The following is a 15642-nucleotide window of genomic DNA, read 5'->3' as shown; positions in this document are numbered from 1 at the left end:
CCAGGAGGTTTCTCCGCTTTGGCTGGGAGCCGGTCACTATTCAGAGCCCTGCCCTTTGGTCTCACCACAGCCTCCAGGGTGTTCACCAAATGCATGGCAGTGGTTACGGCTCACCTGAGACGGCGAGGATTCCAGGTGTTTCCATATCTAGACGACTGGCTCCTAACTGCTTCCACCAGGCATCAGCTACTCCGAGCCAGGGATTATACCATCCAAACTTGCTCCGAGCTAGGTATCTGTATAAACTTCGAAAAGTCTGCATTGTCGCCTTGTCAATCTATAACTTTTATAGGCTCAACATTAAATACAAAAGAGCTGTCGGCAAAACTTCCCTTAGAAAGAGTATCAAACATTCGCCGACATGTTCAACCCTTACTGCATTGCAAGAGAATTCAGGCCAGATTTGTACTGATAACCTTGGGTCTCATGGCAGCAGCAATCACGTTACTTCCCCTGGCTCGTTTTCACATGCGGATTCTTCAATGGATGCTTTTTACCCAATGGTCTTTTCAACAGCTTCCGATGTCTCACAAAATAATAACCATCCAATCATGCAAAGACCACCTTTCTTGGTGGATGGTCTCCTCTCAAGTACTTCAAGGCAGACCGTTTGTTCTTCCTCCTCCTGTTGCCACGGTGACAACGGATGCCTCCCTGATCGGGTGGGGGGGCATTTTCAGGGCAGGACTGTCCAGGGCACTTGGCAACCCCTAGAGTACCACCTGCACATAAACGTCTTGGAGATGAGAGCAGTACTTTTAGCGTTGCAAGCTCTTTAGGACTCTCCACCTACCGGGACTATTGCAATTCAGACCGACAATATGTCTGTAGTGTGGTACATCAACAAGCAGGGCGGAACCAGGTCCTATCCCTTATTTTTTGAAGCACTCAGACTCTGGCAGTGGGCAATCTCCTCTCAATGGTTTCTGATAGCAACGCACATCCCCAGGAAGTCCAATGTCATAGCGGACAGGTTACGCAGAGCCATTCTCATGCCTCACGAGTGGTCTCTCAATCATTTAGTAGCGGACAAAATTTTCCGCAGATGGGGTCAACCTTGCTGCGACCTTTTCGCAACCCCTCTCAACAGCAAGTGCGACAACTTCTTCACTCTCTTCCCCCTCCCCGGCCACTCCCTCAGAGACGTTCTAGTTCACGATTGGCCCTGGGGTCTTCTGTATGCATTCCCTCAATTCCAAAACTGATTCAGAAAGCGACCGCATTGGGATCCAGAATGATCCTCATTGCCCCTTACTGGCCTCGACAAATTTGGTTCCCATTCCTGTATCGTTACCTGCTGGAGCAGCCCTGGAATCTGGACCCAGTGCCAGACCTCTTGATCCATCAGTCGGGCGGGCTGCACCAATCCCTTCAGTCTCTCAACCTCACAGCTTGGTTGCTCCACTTCCAACCTTAGCCATGCTTCCTCATATTTCTCAGCCAGTGCGTGAAATCATTCTTTCTTCGCACAAATCTACTACCAGAAAGACTTATGCTAGTAAGTGGAAACGTTTCTCTTTCTGGGCAGAATCTAGAAATATAGACCCCTTTACAGCCCCTGTCCATAACGTTCTAGATTTTTTGGCAATTCTTTTTCGAGCAGGTTCCTCATCTGCCACCATTAGAGTCCAGTTGGCTGCTGTCGCTAATTTCCATGCTGGCCTGTCAGAGACCAGCATCATGTCCCACAAACTTTGTAAAGCTTTTCTCAAAGGGACGATTTTACTTAGGCCCCCGGTTAAAGATCCCCCGCCTCCGTGGGATTTGAACCTGGTATTAACCTCACTGATTCTCCCTCCTTTTGAACCTGCAGCTTCCTGTTCCTTAAAATTACTCTCCTAGAAGACTCTCTTCTTAGTAGCCATCACCTCAGCTAGAAGAGTGTCGGAGCTTCAAGCCCTCTGTATTCGTCCTCCTTATCTTGTTTTTCACAAAGATAGAGTTTCACTCAGGACTAATCCTTCCTTTTTACCCAAAATACCTTCTGAGACAAATTTGAATCAGGTTATTGATCTTCCTGTCTTTTTTCCTAACTATTCGAACAGAGCTGAGCAAAAGTTGCACTATTTTGGCGTTCACAGGCAGTTACGTTTTTATTTGGATAGGACTAAACAAACAAGAAAATCGGACCAACTCTTCCTGTCCTATGCTGAGGGCAAGCAGGGCCTGCCAGTTTCTAAAGTAACCTTATCCAGGTGGTTGGCCTCTATTATTATTTTGATTTACCAACTGAGACATAAAGAACTCCTACAAAACCAAAAGCTCATTCCACCAGAGCGTTAGCTACGTCGGTAGCTTTTCAGGCAAGGCTTCCAATGGAATCTATTTGTGCTGCAGCCACATGGGCCACTCCTCATACTTTCATTTCACATTACAAGTTGGATATGGCCTCCAGGAGTCGAGCTGATTTTGGTTCCACTGTGCTCAAGAGTCTGTTCCGATGAGCCACCCTGGGCTAAGGTGCTAGGGACGCTGTCCCATCCAGCAAGAATGAAGGCGAGATAGACAACTTAACATTAAGAAGTTATGTACCTACCATAATGTTCCATGTTAGTTGACTTCTTCTCGCCTTCTTTCTTGCATCCCACCCTCCATCCCCCTAGCCTGGACAGACCGAGAAGAATCCCGTTTGAGGCCTTCTTCCTCTGGTTGACTCTTCTCTAGGTTATGTCCTCCTCTGTTTTTAGCACTATAGGTAAACCTTGTAGTGGGGACAGGTGTCTCCATGGTGTTAGCTCTACCAAACGAGATCTGGGTATCTGTCGCTTAGCATTGTGGGATATGGGGAAGCCTCGAGACGGTAAATAGCTCTCGAGCTTTAGTAGAAGGCCGGATCCCCGGCTCCAAACCCATCCAGCAAGAAAGAGGGCGAGAAGAAGACAACTAACATGGAACGTTATGGTAGGTACATAACTTCTTATTCTGCTTCTTTGACTTTTTGCTGATTAGAAATTTTGTATATGCTTCTGTTTTAACTTTGACCAGCACAGTAAGATCTGTTGATTAACAGCTTCATTTTGAAGTTCTTGACAGGAACATTTTCAGATATTACAATTTTTCCTTGGAGTTATGATTATTTGAGGTGATTGAGTAGGGCTACAGCATTTTAAGTGCTTGTTTTGATTAAATTGTGATTTTTGCCACCATTTTGTATGTTCAGCATTTCTGACAGGAATTTTTCATCAGTTTGTTTGTTTTTTTTTTTTTTTGTTTTTTTTTTGTCTAATACTGTTTTAGGCAGTATTCATTCATTTTGACTAAAACTAACCCCCACATACATTTTTTTTACAAAATTAGTGAAATTTTGTGCATTTATTTTGTGCTTGGAACTGTGTCATTGAAACTGCTGTCATTTTATTCAGTGCAATCTTTAGAATAGTAACCCCTGCAAAATATACCTCAGTTTGCTTTTGGCACCATTTTGTGTTTTAAACATTTCTTACAGGAATTTTACAGCAGTTTGTGATTTAGTTCTAATCTAATACTGTGTAGGATGTATAGGTTTGTGGGTGTATACTAGGCTAACAACCACCAGGGACTTCATTAGCCTAGCAGTGCAACCCAACCCAGTTGTGTCCCTGTGTATCATGGCTGTTTATTAAGAGGGGATATGTTAGGAAGTTTCTGTAGGTTATTTGGGGTGGGGGTATGTTTGGGCATTATTGTCTTTCTCTGTCAGAGAAATGGGAGCAAATTTCCCATCCACTGGTCAAGGTTTCACTTAAATAGGGTTAGTTATGGACTGCTTCACTTGGATGGGGAGCCTGTTCTAGAGCATAAGGATCCTCTGAGGAACATGTTTGTCTTGCCAACATGTCTCAATTTATGTCACAAGCAAAATTTAAATCCTTTTATCTAGTGGTTGTGATGCTTTTGTTTTTTGGGTGTACAGAAGGACCATCAGAGCTGGATCTGAGGATGCCTTGTATGCCAGGCATAAACTACCTGTAAGTAACCTATAGAAGATTGAGTATAGGGATAGTGCTTTAAGGCGATCCATATAGGACAGTTTGATTATACCCTGGATTCTCCTGGTAAAGGACCTTTGTGTGTGTTCCAACTGCTGCTTATGTCTGGTCAGGTACACGTCAATGAGAGCATTATACTCAATGTTATATGATGGCGCTATGACTTCCTTGAACCTGGATGCTATGCCCTTTCTTGTAAGTTGGGAGACATAAAATGATTTTCTTCCTACTTTGGAAACATGTTGGTCGAAGGTCAGATTACTGCCTACATATGTTCCCAGATCTTTGACTGCCGTGTCAACTGTTAGGGGTGTCTTACCGATGGACTAATTAGCCTGGGTGACAGTTTTCCTGAAAGGCACTTTAATGCATTTCTTTGAGTTTTAATCCTTTTTTTGCATGTGTCTTGTGTGTTGATCTGTGTTACTGAAAATACTGTTATTTTTCCCAGTGCAGTACTCAGAATAGTATCCCTACAGAAATAATATTTACATTGTTGTTTAGAGGGAGAATACTGATATTTGGTCATCTTCTTACTGAGCTGACTGTGCATTTGGTATTTGTTATGTCCCCACAGCCACCATCAACACTACCATCTTTCTCATGTGCATCTAAAAAACAACAGAATAAATTAAAAATATATATCTCAGGCTTCAGCTTCTGATTCTGCAGTAGCCTTAGCTTCGGTCAGGCTGTTGGACCACTTGCCTTTTGTTATCTCCAGATCCCCTGGTATGGTCATAGTACCACAACTGTGTCTGACACAAAAGTCAGACATATCCTCTGGGGCTGTATCATTGCCTGCTGCAGGTATGGAAGAATGAAACTGTTTAAGTGCAGGGGAAGTCAGGGGTGCAAAATCTGTTGCCAGCATTAATACATTTTTCCAAGGGACTCTGCCACCAGTGTACTGCATGCCAAAAAGGGACAGAAAATCCACTACATGGTGGAAAAGCAGTCTCTGACTGGTTTCTGTCCTGAGTTGGTGGCTATGAATAGATCCTTGGAGCAGGTAGTTGGTTAGAGGATGCATATCCGGGTTATAATAAAGCTGATGATTCCACCCCATTCACTGCTGAGGATCCTCTATTTGAAAGGGGATCCTTTGTCTGTGCATTCTGTCCTGTCTTTGTCAGATCATTTGGTTCCTCTGTTGAGAAACAGATGTATAGACCCAAATGGATGTTTTCATTTCCCTCCTTTGACCCCAGTATTGAGAGAGATCTTCTAGATAGCTGTGTAGTTCTTCTCTTTTCATTGAGCTTTGCCTAAAAAAGGGTTTAAGAAATTTTGGGTATGCTCTAACTTGCTTGGCCTGCAAAGCCCTTTTGTGTGCAGACCTTGCTTTGGTGTCCCCATTGACCTTTGGCAATAAGAAAACCATATCTTTGTTGTGCTCAGTCCCTCAGATTAACTAGGCAAGTGGCTAGAATCTTAGGGAAAGTATCTGGTGCAGTCCAGCACATTAGCTTTTTAAAGTGTTTAACTACCCAAGTTTTATATGGGAGTTTGTGATGAGATAAATGCACAGTTTGCTGCATCATTGCCTAGACAGCAAAATATCTATGTTAAAAGTATTGTTTCTGATGTCAAAACATACTCTAAAAATTGTCTTGAGGGGCTGATACTATTTCTAGAAATGCAGCATTGTCAGTGGTGGTTAGCCGGTATGTTTGATTGCATTTTCAGAATTGTTTTTGATTAGTTAAAAAATGAAATTACAAGTGCTCCTTTTGAGTCTGATTGTGTGCTTGGTACAGCCTAATCCGAGCCTTAAAAACTGGGATGACAGAGGTTCATTGATGGAAGGAGTATCACAAATGCTTTATATTCCCAAGTTCTTCTCGTTCAAGCAAAATAATTTTCGGCGGCCTAACAAGCAGACGTTCAAGCTGAACAGTATCCAAGGCAATAAAAGGAAATAGCAGGACAACAACTCCTTGAAAGGCTAGCCCTTCCCTCCATCTTTATCATGTCCACCATTGGGTGCCTAATCTCTCAAGTTAGCTCTCTACAAGGATGCCAGGCCATCAGTGGTTTCCAACAGACTGGTGCTAAACATTGTTGTCAGAGGCTTCAGATGAATGTAAAAGATTTCCACCTCCTTTCAGGGGGGTTCTCCCTCATCTTCCCAGTCTAGCGTCTGTTATTCCCTCTTATTCTCCATAACATGCTGGAGTCAGGGTCATAGAACCAGTCCTTTATTCAGAAAGAATGAGAGATTTCATCTCTAGTATTTTCTTGGTTCCCCAAAAGCAGCAGTCATACAGACTGGTGTGGGACTTTTCTTTTTGAATACATTGGTTAAGGTCCCCAAATTCAAGATGCTCACCCTTCAGAGTGATTTTTCCTGTTTCTGAACCACTTTTTCACAGTAGGGTCTATATTACATTATCAAAGTTTTAAAACTTCAAATCTGATATGGTCAACACCATATAATCGAAGTTTTGAAACATCAAAAATGTAATAAAACATAACAACCTACAAAAACAAACCATTTAAACACTCTAAACAGGGGGGCAAGCACCCTGCACCCCCAACACCCCCCACTACTTAAATATACCAACTCCGAGATCGCACTATAGTGCAGAAAAGGGAAATCTTCCCTTTCTGTGCTGTACGGAGATCTCTGTTAAAAGATTTGAAGTTTCAAGACTTCAATCGTATGGTGTCGACCATATCAGATTCAAAGTTTTGAAACTTCAATCTTCTGATATAGACCTTTCACAGTGACCCTGGTCTTGATGGATGCCTTTCTTCAATTCTCCAGGGATCATTGTTTCGGGGGATATCTGAGATTTGTTGTGTCTGGTTCCGTATTGCCCGTTGGGCCACTGCAACCCAAGTGTTTCCCAAATGCCTTGCTCTGGTAGTGGCCCACTGATGGACTGTGGGCATTCACTTTTTTCCCCTACTTGGACGACTTGCTAATGTGTGCAGAGTTTTCATCCATCTGTATGGAGTCACTACAGGAAGTCTCATCCTAACTGTCCCATCTAGGGTTCAAGATGAACTTCATGCAGTCATGCTTATCACCCTCACAAAGATTCATCTTTCTGGGGTGCTTAATAGACTACAACAGGAATCTGGCTTTTCTGCCTGAATCAAGGGTCCTGTCCTACCAGATGGTGTTTCAGGAATTTTCCCAGGGGAATGTTGCCTTGGGGAGAGAGTTCTTGGAAATATTTAGACTGTTGGCTTCCATGGCTCATTTTCTCATGAGAAAAATCCAATGGTATGTCTGAAATTGTTGAACTCAACACACCCTTTCCTTGAATCCTAGCTGCTGGTGCTGTCCTTCATCACATAAGAATTACTGTGGTGTAGTGATCAGTTGAGTATCAATCCAGGACTTCTGCCCCCTATGCCAGTATAATCTGTCCAGACAGATTTTTGCAACTTCACCTGGGGAGCTGTAACAGTGGGAATGCAAGTGCTACCCATTTGTGGACCCAAGGACACATTGGAGCACATCAATATCTAGGAGATTTTTGCATGCCTTGAAAGTCCCTCATCACCTTTGGATTCTGGGTCGTCTTCTAGTGGTTATGGACACAACCACAGTGATGCGATTCCCCAACAAAGTAGGGGGTATGAAGTCCTACACTTTGTGCCAGTTGAAAAAGTAGAAAAAAACGTATAGTGGTTTGAGGAAGCATCATAACGAAAGCACTGTAATCAGAAGGTAAAGTAAAATCCTAGCACTAGCATTGCCTTTAACTAACCCCTAATACCACTAGTACTGCTGTACATTTTTTGTAATTTTCTATTTCTTTATTTAAATATATGTATTTCTTCTTCTTCTTCTTTTGGCTTTTCCCGGTTAGGGGTCGCCACAGCGGATCACCTGTTTCCATTTCTTCTTGTCCTCTGCATCTTGCTCTGTCACACCATGCACCTGCATGTCCTCTCTAACCACATCCATAAACCTTATCTTAGGCCTTCCTCTTTTCCTCTTACCTGGCAGCTTTATCCTTAGCATCCTTTTCCCAATATACCCAGCATCCCTCCTCAGCACATCCAAACCAATGCAATCTCGCCTCTCTGGCTTTGTCTCCAAGCTGTCCAACCTGGGCTGACCCTCTAATATACTTATTCCTAATCCTGTCTACCCTCGTCACACCCAGTGCAAATCAGCTCTGACTCCTGCCTTTTTGTCAAAGCCACTGTCTCCAACCCATATAACATAGCTGGTCTAGCTACCCTTTTGTAGACCTTCCCTTTCAGTCTTACTGATACTCATCTGTCACAAATCACTTCTGACACTTTTCTCCACCCTGCCTGTACTCTCTTCTTCACCTCTCTTCCACACTCTCCATTACTCTGAACTGTTGATACCAAGTATTTAAATTCATCCACCTTTGCCAACTCTACTCCTTGCATCCTCACCATTCCTCTGTCCTCCCTTTCATTCACACACATATATTCCATCTTAGTCCGGCTGACCTTCATTCCTCTCCTTTCTAGAGCATATCTCCACCTCTCCAGGGTCTTCTCAACCTGTTCCCTACTCTCACTACATATCACAATGTCACCTGCAAACATCATAGTCCACGGGGACTCCTGTCTGATCTCGTCTGTCAACCTGTCCATCACCAGTTCAAATAAGAAAGGGCTCAGAGCTGATCCTTGATGTAATCCCACCTCCACCTTAAACGCATCTGTCACTCCCACTGCAGATCTCACCGCTGTCACACTACCCTTGTACATATTCTGTACCTCTCTTACATACTTCTCTGCCACTCCCGACTTCCTCATACAATACCACAACTCCTCTCTATGCACCCTGTCATATGCTTTCTCTAAGACCACAAAGACACAATGCAACTCCTTCTGACCTTCTCTGTACTTCTCCATCAACACTGTCAGAGCAAACATCGCATCTGTAGTGCTCTTTCCTGGCATGAACCCATACTGCTGATCACTAATCATCACCTCTATTCTTAACCTAGCTTCCACTACGCTTTCCATAATTTCATGCTGTGACTGATCAGTTTTATATGTATTTACATATATAAAAATTTTGATAGATACTAATTTTGGTTTGAGTTCACATTGCCAAAGCCTCACTGAGATTGAGAAAAAAAAAACTTTCTCGAAACATGGGGCTGCATTTACAGTAATAAATGGCTTCAAAAAAGTTTAAGGTGTGCTGGTTTAGCTACTTGTTTCCCATCTTACATCTAAAACAGCCTCCCAGCTATTTCCACCAGTGCCCTCAAGGTAGAGCAACATGTAGTTGTCTGTTTTCTTTAGATATGTATTTGTATTGTTTATTTGTGTTTTTGAGTTATTGTATTGTTGTTGTTATTTGGAAAAAAAGAAAATTGAAATAAAGAGATTCTGGAAAAAAAACAAAACAAGTAGTTTATTTGATTTATTTGTTTAATTGATTTGATTTCCAGCAATCGAGCTTCCGCATTCATCCTAGTCTTTAGTATTTTGATTAGCAGCCGGTACTCATGCTTTACATGATCTTCATTTGTGTGTTCTACTTTTATGGCTATTTATGGTTGTTTCTTGTCCCAATTCTATGCACTGTTGTGTAGTGTTCTGGGGTCAACAGGGCTCCAATTTGCTGATAATTGTAGAGAATTACAGACCCTTTATTGTAGAGTTTCATTTTTTCAAGTTTTCAGTTTTTCTAGTTTTTCCAATTTGCAATCATTAATTTTAGGTACGGCCACAACCTCTATACATAGTTTTAGGCATAATAACACGAGAGAGAACTGATAGTCATAAGATATTTAGTTTTCCACGATTGGTAGTATGCATTCACCCACCAGCTCATGAGTAGCGCAGAAGCCAGGGCCCAATTTACAGCGAGTCAATGACTACAAAACTAAGCTCCCGCATTGGCAGTTTATATTGAAGGTAGACCATTTAAATTAAGTACCCATGCACCAATAATCTTCCCCATAAGAATGCTGCAGAGTAACCAATTGGTTAGCTATTCTTGTGCCCTAACACAAGCCATCCATTTAAGCATGTTTTCTAAAAGTGACAACAGGTAACTCCAGCACCTGCCGCCATTTGCAGTTTTGTAACATATCAGAATCCAGCAATAGTTTTCACGCGCACCACCCATTCTACCAATTGCATGTACCTATGTCAGATTCCAGCCATTTGTTAACCCCCCCAACAAATCACAAACTAACAGTTTATTCCCACCACTACCATGGTCCTATCCATACTTGTCAACCAATTACCCTAGCCTGCGTTATGTTTCAACGATTGATCAGCCCCCAGCAAATTACAGTAAACAGTATATTCCTGCCAAAACCATGGCCCTATCAGTATACTTCAAGTAGTAAGCGTATCATAGGAAAATTCACCACCATATTAGGCCAATCAGCTAAGCTTAATTTTCCACCTAGCAAACCCCCCCTCAGTCGCCAAAATGGACCAGTAATATGGCAACAACTTTCTCCAACCGAGATAGCGTGGCCAACTTACATACAACATTTTGTTGGTTTATGGAATTCTCCAGTAAAGTTTTGTAAAAGTCACTGAAGGTCCAGTCAGAAATTTCATGAGTTTTGTCATTATAATATCATGTTTATCTAATTATTAATACCAATCAGTTTGTTAGCCTGAAGTTTTCTAACAATGAATAGAAAATGTATAATTTTCAATACTGTATGCAAATAAAAGCCTGTAACAAAATCACAGACTGTCAAAATGGATTTTACAACAGTGCTCACCTGCCGATGAAATAAAATACTACTTGAGAAAGGAGACTGGCCTATCAAGTTTTGTTTTTATGATTTTTATTTTTTACTTAGACTAAAAATTAATTGCAAAAATACATTAAAGGCATTAAAGGAAATAAACTTTTCAATGCTTGGCACCTATGGTTAGTTGGATTAGCTGTGGAAAAGCTCATCATCTAAGCTTTATTTGAATGTTTCTGGGCTTGTGAACCTTCACAGGACTGCCTAAATCAGCTTTTTTGGGAAGTTGTGATATGCTTTCTCCAAGTCTAGGAATGCCTATTTGGACCCTTTCCTTGTATCTAGCTTCTTTTGTATTATCTGTCTTGCTGCTATCATCAGGTCAGTTGTGCTGCATTCTAATCTGAATCCAATCTGCTTATCTCCCATCTGACTTTCAGCTAGTCTGTGTATTCATTTATCAGTCTCCCTTTCAAGCACTTTCTTGCAGTGACAGGATTTTTGTACTTCTGTACTGCCCATGGTTTTGAATGCCCTCTTTGTTCTTGTACAGTGGCACTAGAGTGCTTACTTTTCAGTTATCTTTAATGCACCTTTCTCTCCATATGCTATGAGAACCCTTAGAAGTCATTCCTCCCCTAACCTACCCAGCATCTTGATCTTATCTGTCATGACCTAATGTGAATCTACTGCTTTCTCTGACTTAATTTTCCTTATTGCTGTTCTTACTTCTTCTAGGGTGGGCTTTTCTTCCTCTTTCATTGTAAGCCGTGTATAGGGCAGTACAGCTTCTTTTGGGTGTTCTTTATTCAGAAGCTGTTGTATGTACTCCTTTCATCTGCCTTTGATGTTCTCTGATGTCACTTATGAATGGTGTCTGATGACTATCTTCTTTATATTTCTGTATTTTCCTTGCAACCTGGGAAAATGTCTTTGTGTCCTCTACTGAGTAACTTTCCAGAAACTAATAGGGTTCCTCTAATGCCTTGTTCTTTGTTCCCTTAGCCAACCAGTAGTCCTTCTTATTTTGGACCATTTTTTCTATCTCCTACTTTTTCCTGCACTCCTCCTTTCTTTTAATAACTTCCTGGGCTTCTGCATTCCACTACTGGGTTTTGTTATGTACCTTATTTCCATTCCTGGCCCTGCTGCATATTCGTTTTATAGTCTTTGTACATGCTGTTTTGATATGCTACCATTCTTCGACTGCACCTATTTCCTCTTCTTCCTGAGGAGGTAAAGCCCTGAGTATTTCCTTGATCTCTGATTTTTCACTCCAGTCAATTTCCAGGTTTTTAACCTCATCTCTGTTGGCCTTGGAGCCTTCCCTCTCCACTGCATGCAGATGATTGTGGTCATCAGTAGTTTGTTGTGGTGTTACTGACTGCTGCACTGGGGATGACTTTGCAGCTTCTGTTTCTATTCCAGTGCTTCCTTAGTAGGAGGACGTCTCCCTGAGTGATATGTTGGACAGTCTTGTAAATGATCTTGTGACTGTTTCTATTGGTGAACCATGTGTTAGGCCACCATTAAGCCATTTGCTAAAATGAAGACTAGATTCACATCTCTTTCTGTATTACTTTCCAATACCCTTGTGGACCCAGGCAGTCCCCATATTCTGTTCTGTCTGTCCCAATATCAGCATTGAGGTCCCCCACTTTCAACACCAAGTGATGTGCTTTATGTAGTAGGTACTGCAACTGCTACGTGAATGCAGTCTTTTCCTCACTATCACAACCCTGCTTTGGAATATAGGCTGAGATTATGAATACTGCCCTATCTTTACATTGAGTCTGATCGCTACAGGTCTATCTCTTATTCTGATGATATCCCTCACTGTTTTCAGAAAACTCTCCACCACAGTTCTCACACCATTTTTAGTCTTGCCCTCTCTGTGACTAGTAGACTCTGAATCCCAAACTAAATAGCTTTCCTGCTGTGTTATTCCACTTTGTTTCCTGCACACTAATGCAGTGGCCTACTGGATAAGGCATTTTCCTCTTAAGCCAAGGATTGTGGTTCAAGTCCTACCTGAGGTGATATAATCTGGATACAAGTAGAACATTTGGGAGTTGGGGTTAGGAAAATGGCTAAGGCACTTAATTTACAGGCACAAGGTGCAGGGTTTTATTCTCAAATGGAATGATTAGCTAGGCTTAAAATGGCCCACAAGGGCAGTTAACTTAATACGAACTTATGAACTATGAACATAGGATGTCCAGTCTCCTCCTTGCCATCATATCATCTACTTTCACTATTGCTTTGTGTTCTCTGCTCTTGTATTTGGGGAAGCTGCTTTTTAATCTGCATAGTGCTTTGAGAGTTATTTAAATAAATGTAAAATACATTTGTAGTGTATGCTGGTCATGCCACATGGTACTCATAGTGCAATGTTTAGCCAGCAGCATATTTCACAGGTTCAGTGTCTTTCAATGAATTATGGCTTTTTGGATTAATTGATGAGTCAGCATCCCCACTTAGCATGTTGTGTCCAGACTGTAACCATGAATTGTATCCCATGTTGTAAGAATGGTAAAATGTGTAATTTGCGCACAAGGTTGCTGTTTCCATATGGGGATGAGGTGGCATAGTAATGTACTCAATGACATTACTGTTGTTAATTTCTTGTAAGTCTTCTCAGGGAATGCAGAGTTGTAGTTTGTATGTTAGCGTCAGTGTGGTCAGTTTTGAACTCTGTTGTATTTGATTGTGTGTTAGACTGAATATGTTGTAGGTGTCTGAACACAGGATGCCTTATACAGTGCCACACTGTAGTAACTGCATATAAACTTTCTGTTAAATTTATCATTAATTATATATCATAAGCACTACAGATTATTTTTGCAGTATAACAAGGTTAAAGCAGTAACTAACTTATTTCTGACTGTCACGTTTTTCTTTGCTTTCATTTTATTTGCAATGCAGACAGACATACTAAAGGTAAGACAGACAACAGCTGCTTTCACCTTTTAATTGAATGTTAGAAGTGTGTTCAACCATCTGATAAAATATTTTCCTGTTTCCAATAGTTTTAAGTCATTTTCTCTTAACATGTTAGCTAATGGAGAAAATGTGTACTTGTGAGAAATGGATAATTATATTTTCACCAGTTGCTGTTTATTACTTTATTTGTTTTGAAGATTGTTGTGGAAAAAAGTGTTCAAGTTTGTTGCATTGGTGTGGGGCCATACTAATCAGGTGTAGATATCAAAACCGAGACCACACATCCAGCTCAGCTGACTAAGGGGGGGACAAAGCCCTGATTTCTGCAATAGTGACCTGGGTTCTACTAGAGGAGGTGGCATGGAGGAGGAGGGAGATGAGTGGCACATGTCAGCCCCCTTACCTTTGCAGAAAAGATCATAGTTGATCTACAGGCTTGTCCATGATGACCTTGCTTGCATTAGGAGTGTTCTACATACCAGGGATTAGCATGCATGGAATCATGTGTTCTCCCTGACATGGCCAGTAGTATGTGGAATTCACCACTAAGGCTAGGGGAGGGAGTTAGCAAAAAGCCCAACCTTATGCAGTATATGACTGCAATATTCTTGGTGCGTGGTTCTTGCCTTGGGAGTAATGAATGGGCCATTAGATTATTGTCCCACAGGGGAAAGAATGAGCCAATGAGGTGACCAGGAGGGACACTTGCTGGTCACTCTAAGGGTGGAAAACCAAAATATTAAAACAAAGTAAATCATAGTATATATTTAATGCATGCCTTTTACTTACTCAGTAATCATGCAATTAACATGAGTTATTTCTAGCAAATTAGTTCAATAGTTTTAGGAAATGAATACCTAGCTGTTTGTGAATTAGTAGGAATTTTAGTGTATTCGTATTTCTGTATAAAATAAATAATATCTACACAGGTAATTGGCCATTACACCTGTTCTATATGCTGTTTTTCTTTGACTGCTAGGAAACTACTTTGTCTTTTCATTTGCCATTATTTCTGAACTACTGCTTATCCTTGCATCGTTTTAAGAGTTTTGAATTCCTTAATCAGTTTCATTCCTCGTGTCTCTGCTAAAAGACCATTTCACATTTTTTTATTTATTTATTTGCGTTTGTTGACCGGGAAAGTCCACTGGGCTGAAATGAACCCATTTTCAGTGAAGGCCCGGGGAGAAAAGCTCCGAACAATTATATAAAAATATATAAATTTGTTAAACATGAAAAACCCCCAAACAAATATACAAAGCAGAAAAACCTTTGGTATACCACCATGGCAAAGATTCCAAAACAAATGTAAAAAGGTAATATTTATTCCAAAAGCGAGTAAAATAATAAAACACAGTCCTTCTAAGTCCGATAAGCGCTTTCTGCAATTTGCCTTCTTCAGATCGTAAAACAAATATACAGGAAGATATAAAATATGTTAAAAAGAGTTTACAAATTGTAGCTAAGTTACAGACAGAGTATTTATCATAATATTCATTGGGACATTATAAAATTGTTACCATTGCAAGTTGCAAAATCAGCTTTGGTTCAAGGTCAGGTATATAATATGTAAGGATTTAACAGAGAGAACAGATACAACTGTATGTTTATAGTACATTTATGGTGGAAAGATTAAGAAGAATAGATTATAAAATGTACATGAAACAAGCATGGATAACTATACTATTGTGCATATGTCATGTGAGACAAGTAGGGTAAAAGTAGATATGCCAAGTGTGACACCGAGAGGGAGGCAGTGAGAAGTATAGGTTTAGAGGGGGTCAAGTAGGAAATCAGGTTTTAGAGGAATTGGAGATGGTACAAGGGCAGAGCCATTGAGAAGAGTGATGTTGATGTAAGGTGTTTTTGAATTTGGGGGAACTATTAATGGTCCTAAGAGAAGGTGGAAGACCATTCCAGACTTTGGTAACAGTGAAAGAATAGAGATACTGACCTACAGGGAGTTTTGGTCTATTTACTTAGAGAAGAGATTGGTTTTCAGATCTGAGATGCCTATTTGGTTGATAGAGAGTTAGAAGGGATGTGAGAGATGGGCA

General features: G+C 41.0%; 1 protein-coding gene across 3 annotated transcripts in view; it reads left to right on the top strand.

The window, feature by feature from the left end:
* Nucleotides 1–15642, top strand: part of ACOT7 (acyl-CoA thioesterase 7) — a 2743423-nt gene that overhangs the window by 1532993 nt on the left and 1194788 nt on the right. For 2 of the 3 annotated variants that reach the window (XM_044063019.1, XM_044063021.1), the window contains exon 6: nt 13568–13582. The exons of the other annotated variant lie outside the window; for it this stretch is intronic. In XM_044063019.1, coding sequence (XP_043918954.1) covers nt 13568–13582 — 15 coding nt within the window. The remainder of the gene's footprint in view (nt 1–13567; nt 13583–15642) is intronic. 3 annotated transcript variants of the gene reach the window in all.

The sequence above is a fragment of the Protopterus annectens genome, chromosome 2.part1 (assembly GCF_019279795.1).
Source record: "Protopterus annectens isolate FY-2018-M chromosome 2.part1, PAN1.0, whole genome shotgun sequence".
NCBI lineage: Eukaryota > Metazoa > Chordata > Ceratodontiformes > Protopteridae > Protopterus > Protopterus annectens.
The sequence above is the reverse complement of the archived record's forward strand: the minus strand, read 5'-3'. Positions and strand labels throughout refer to the sequence as shown.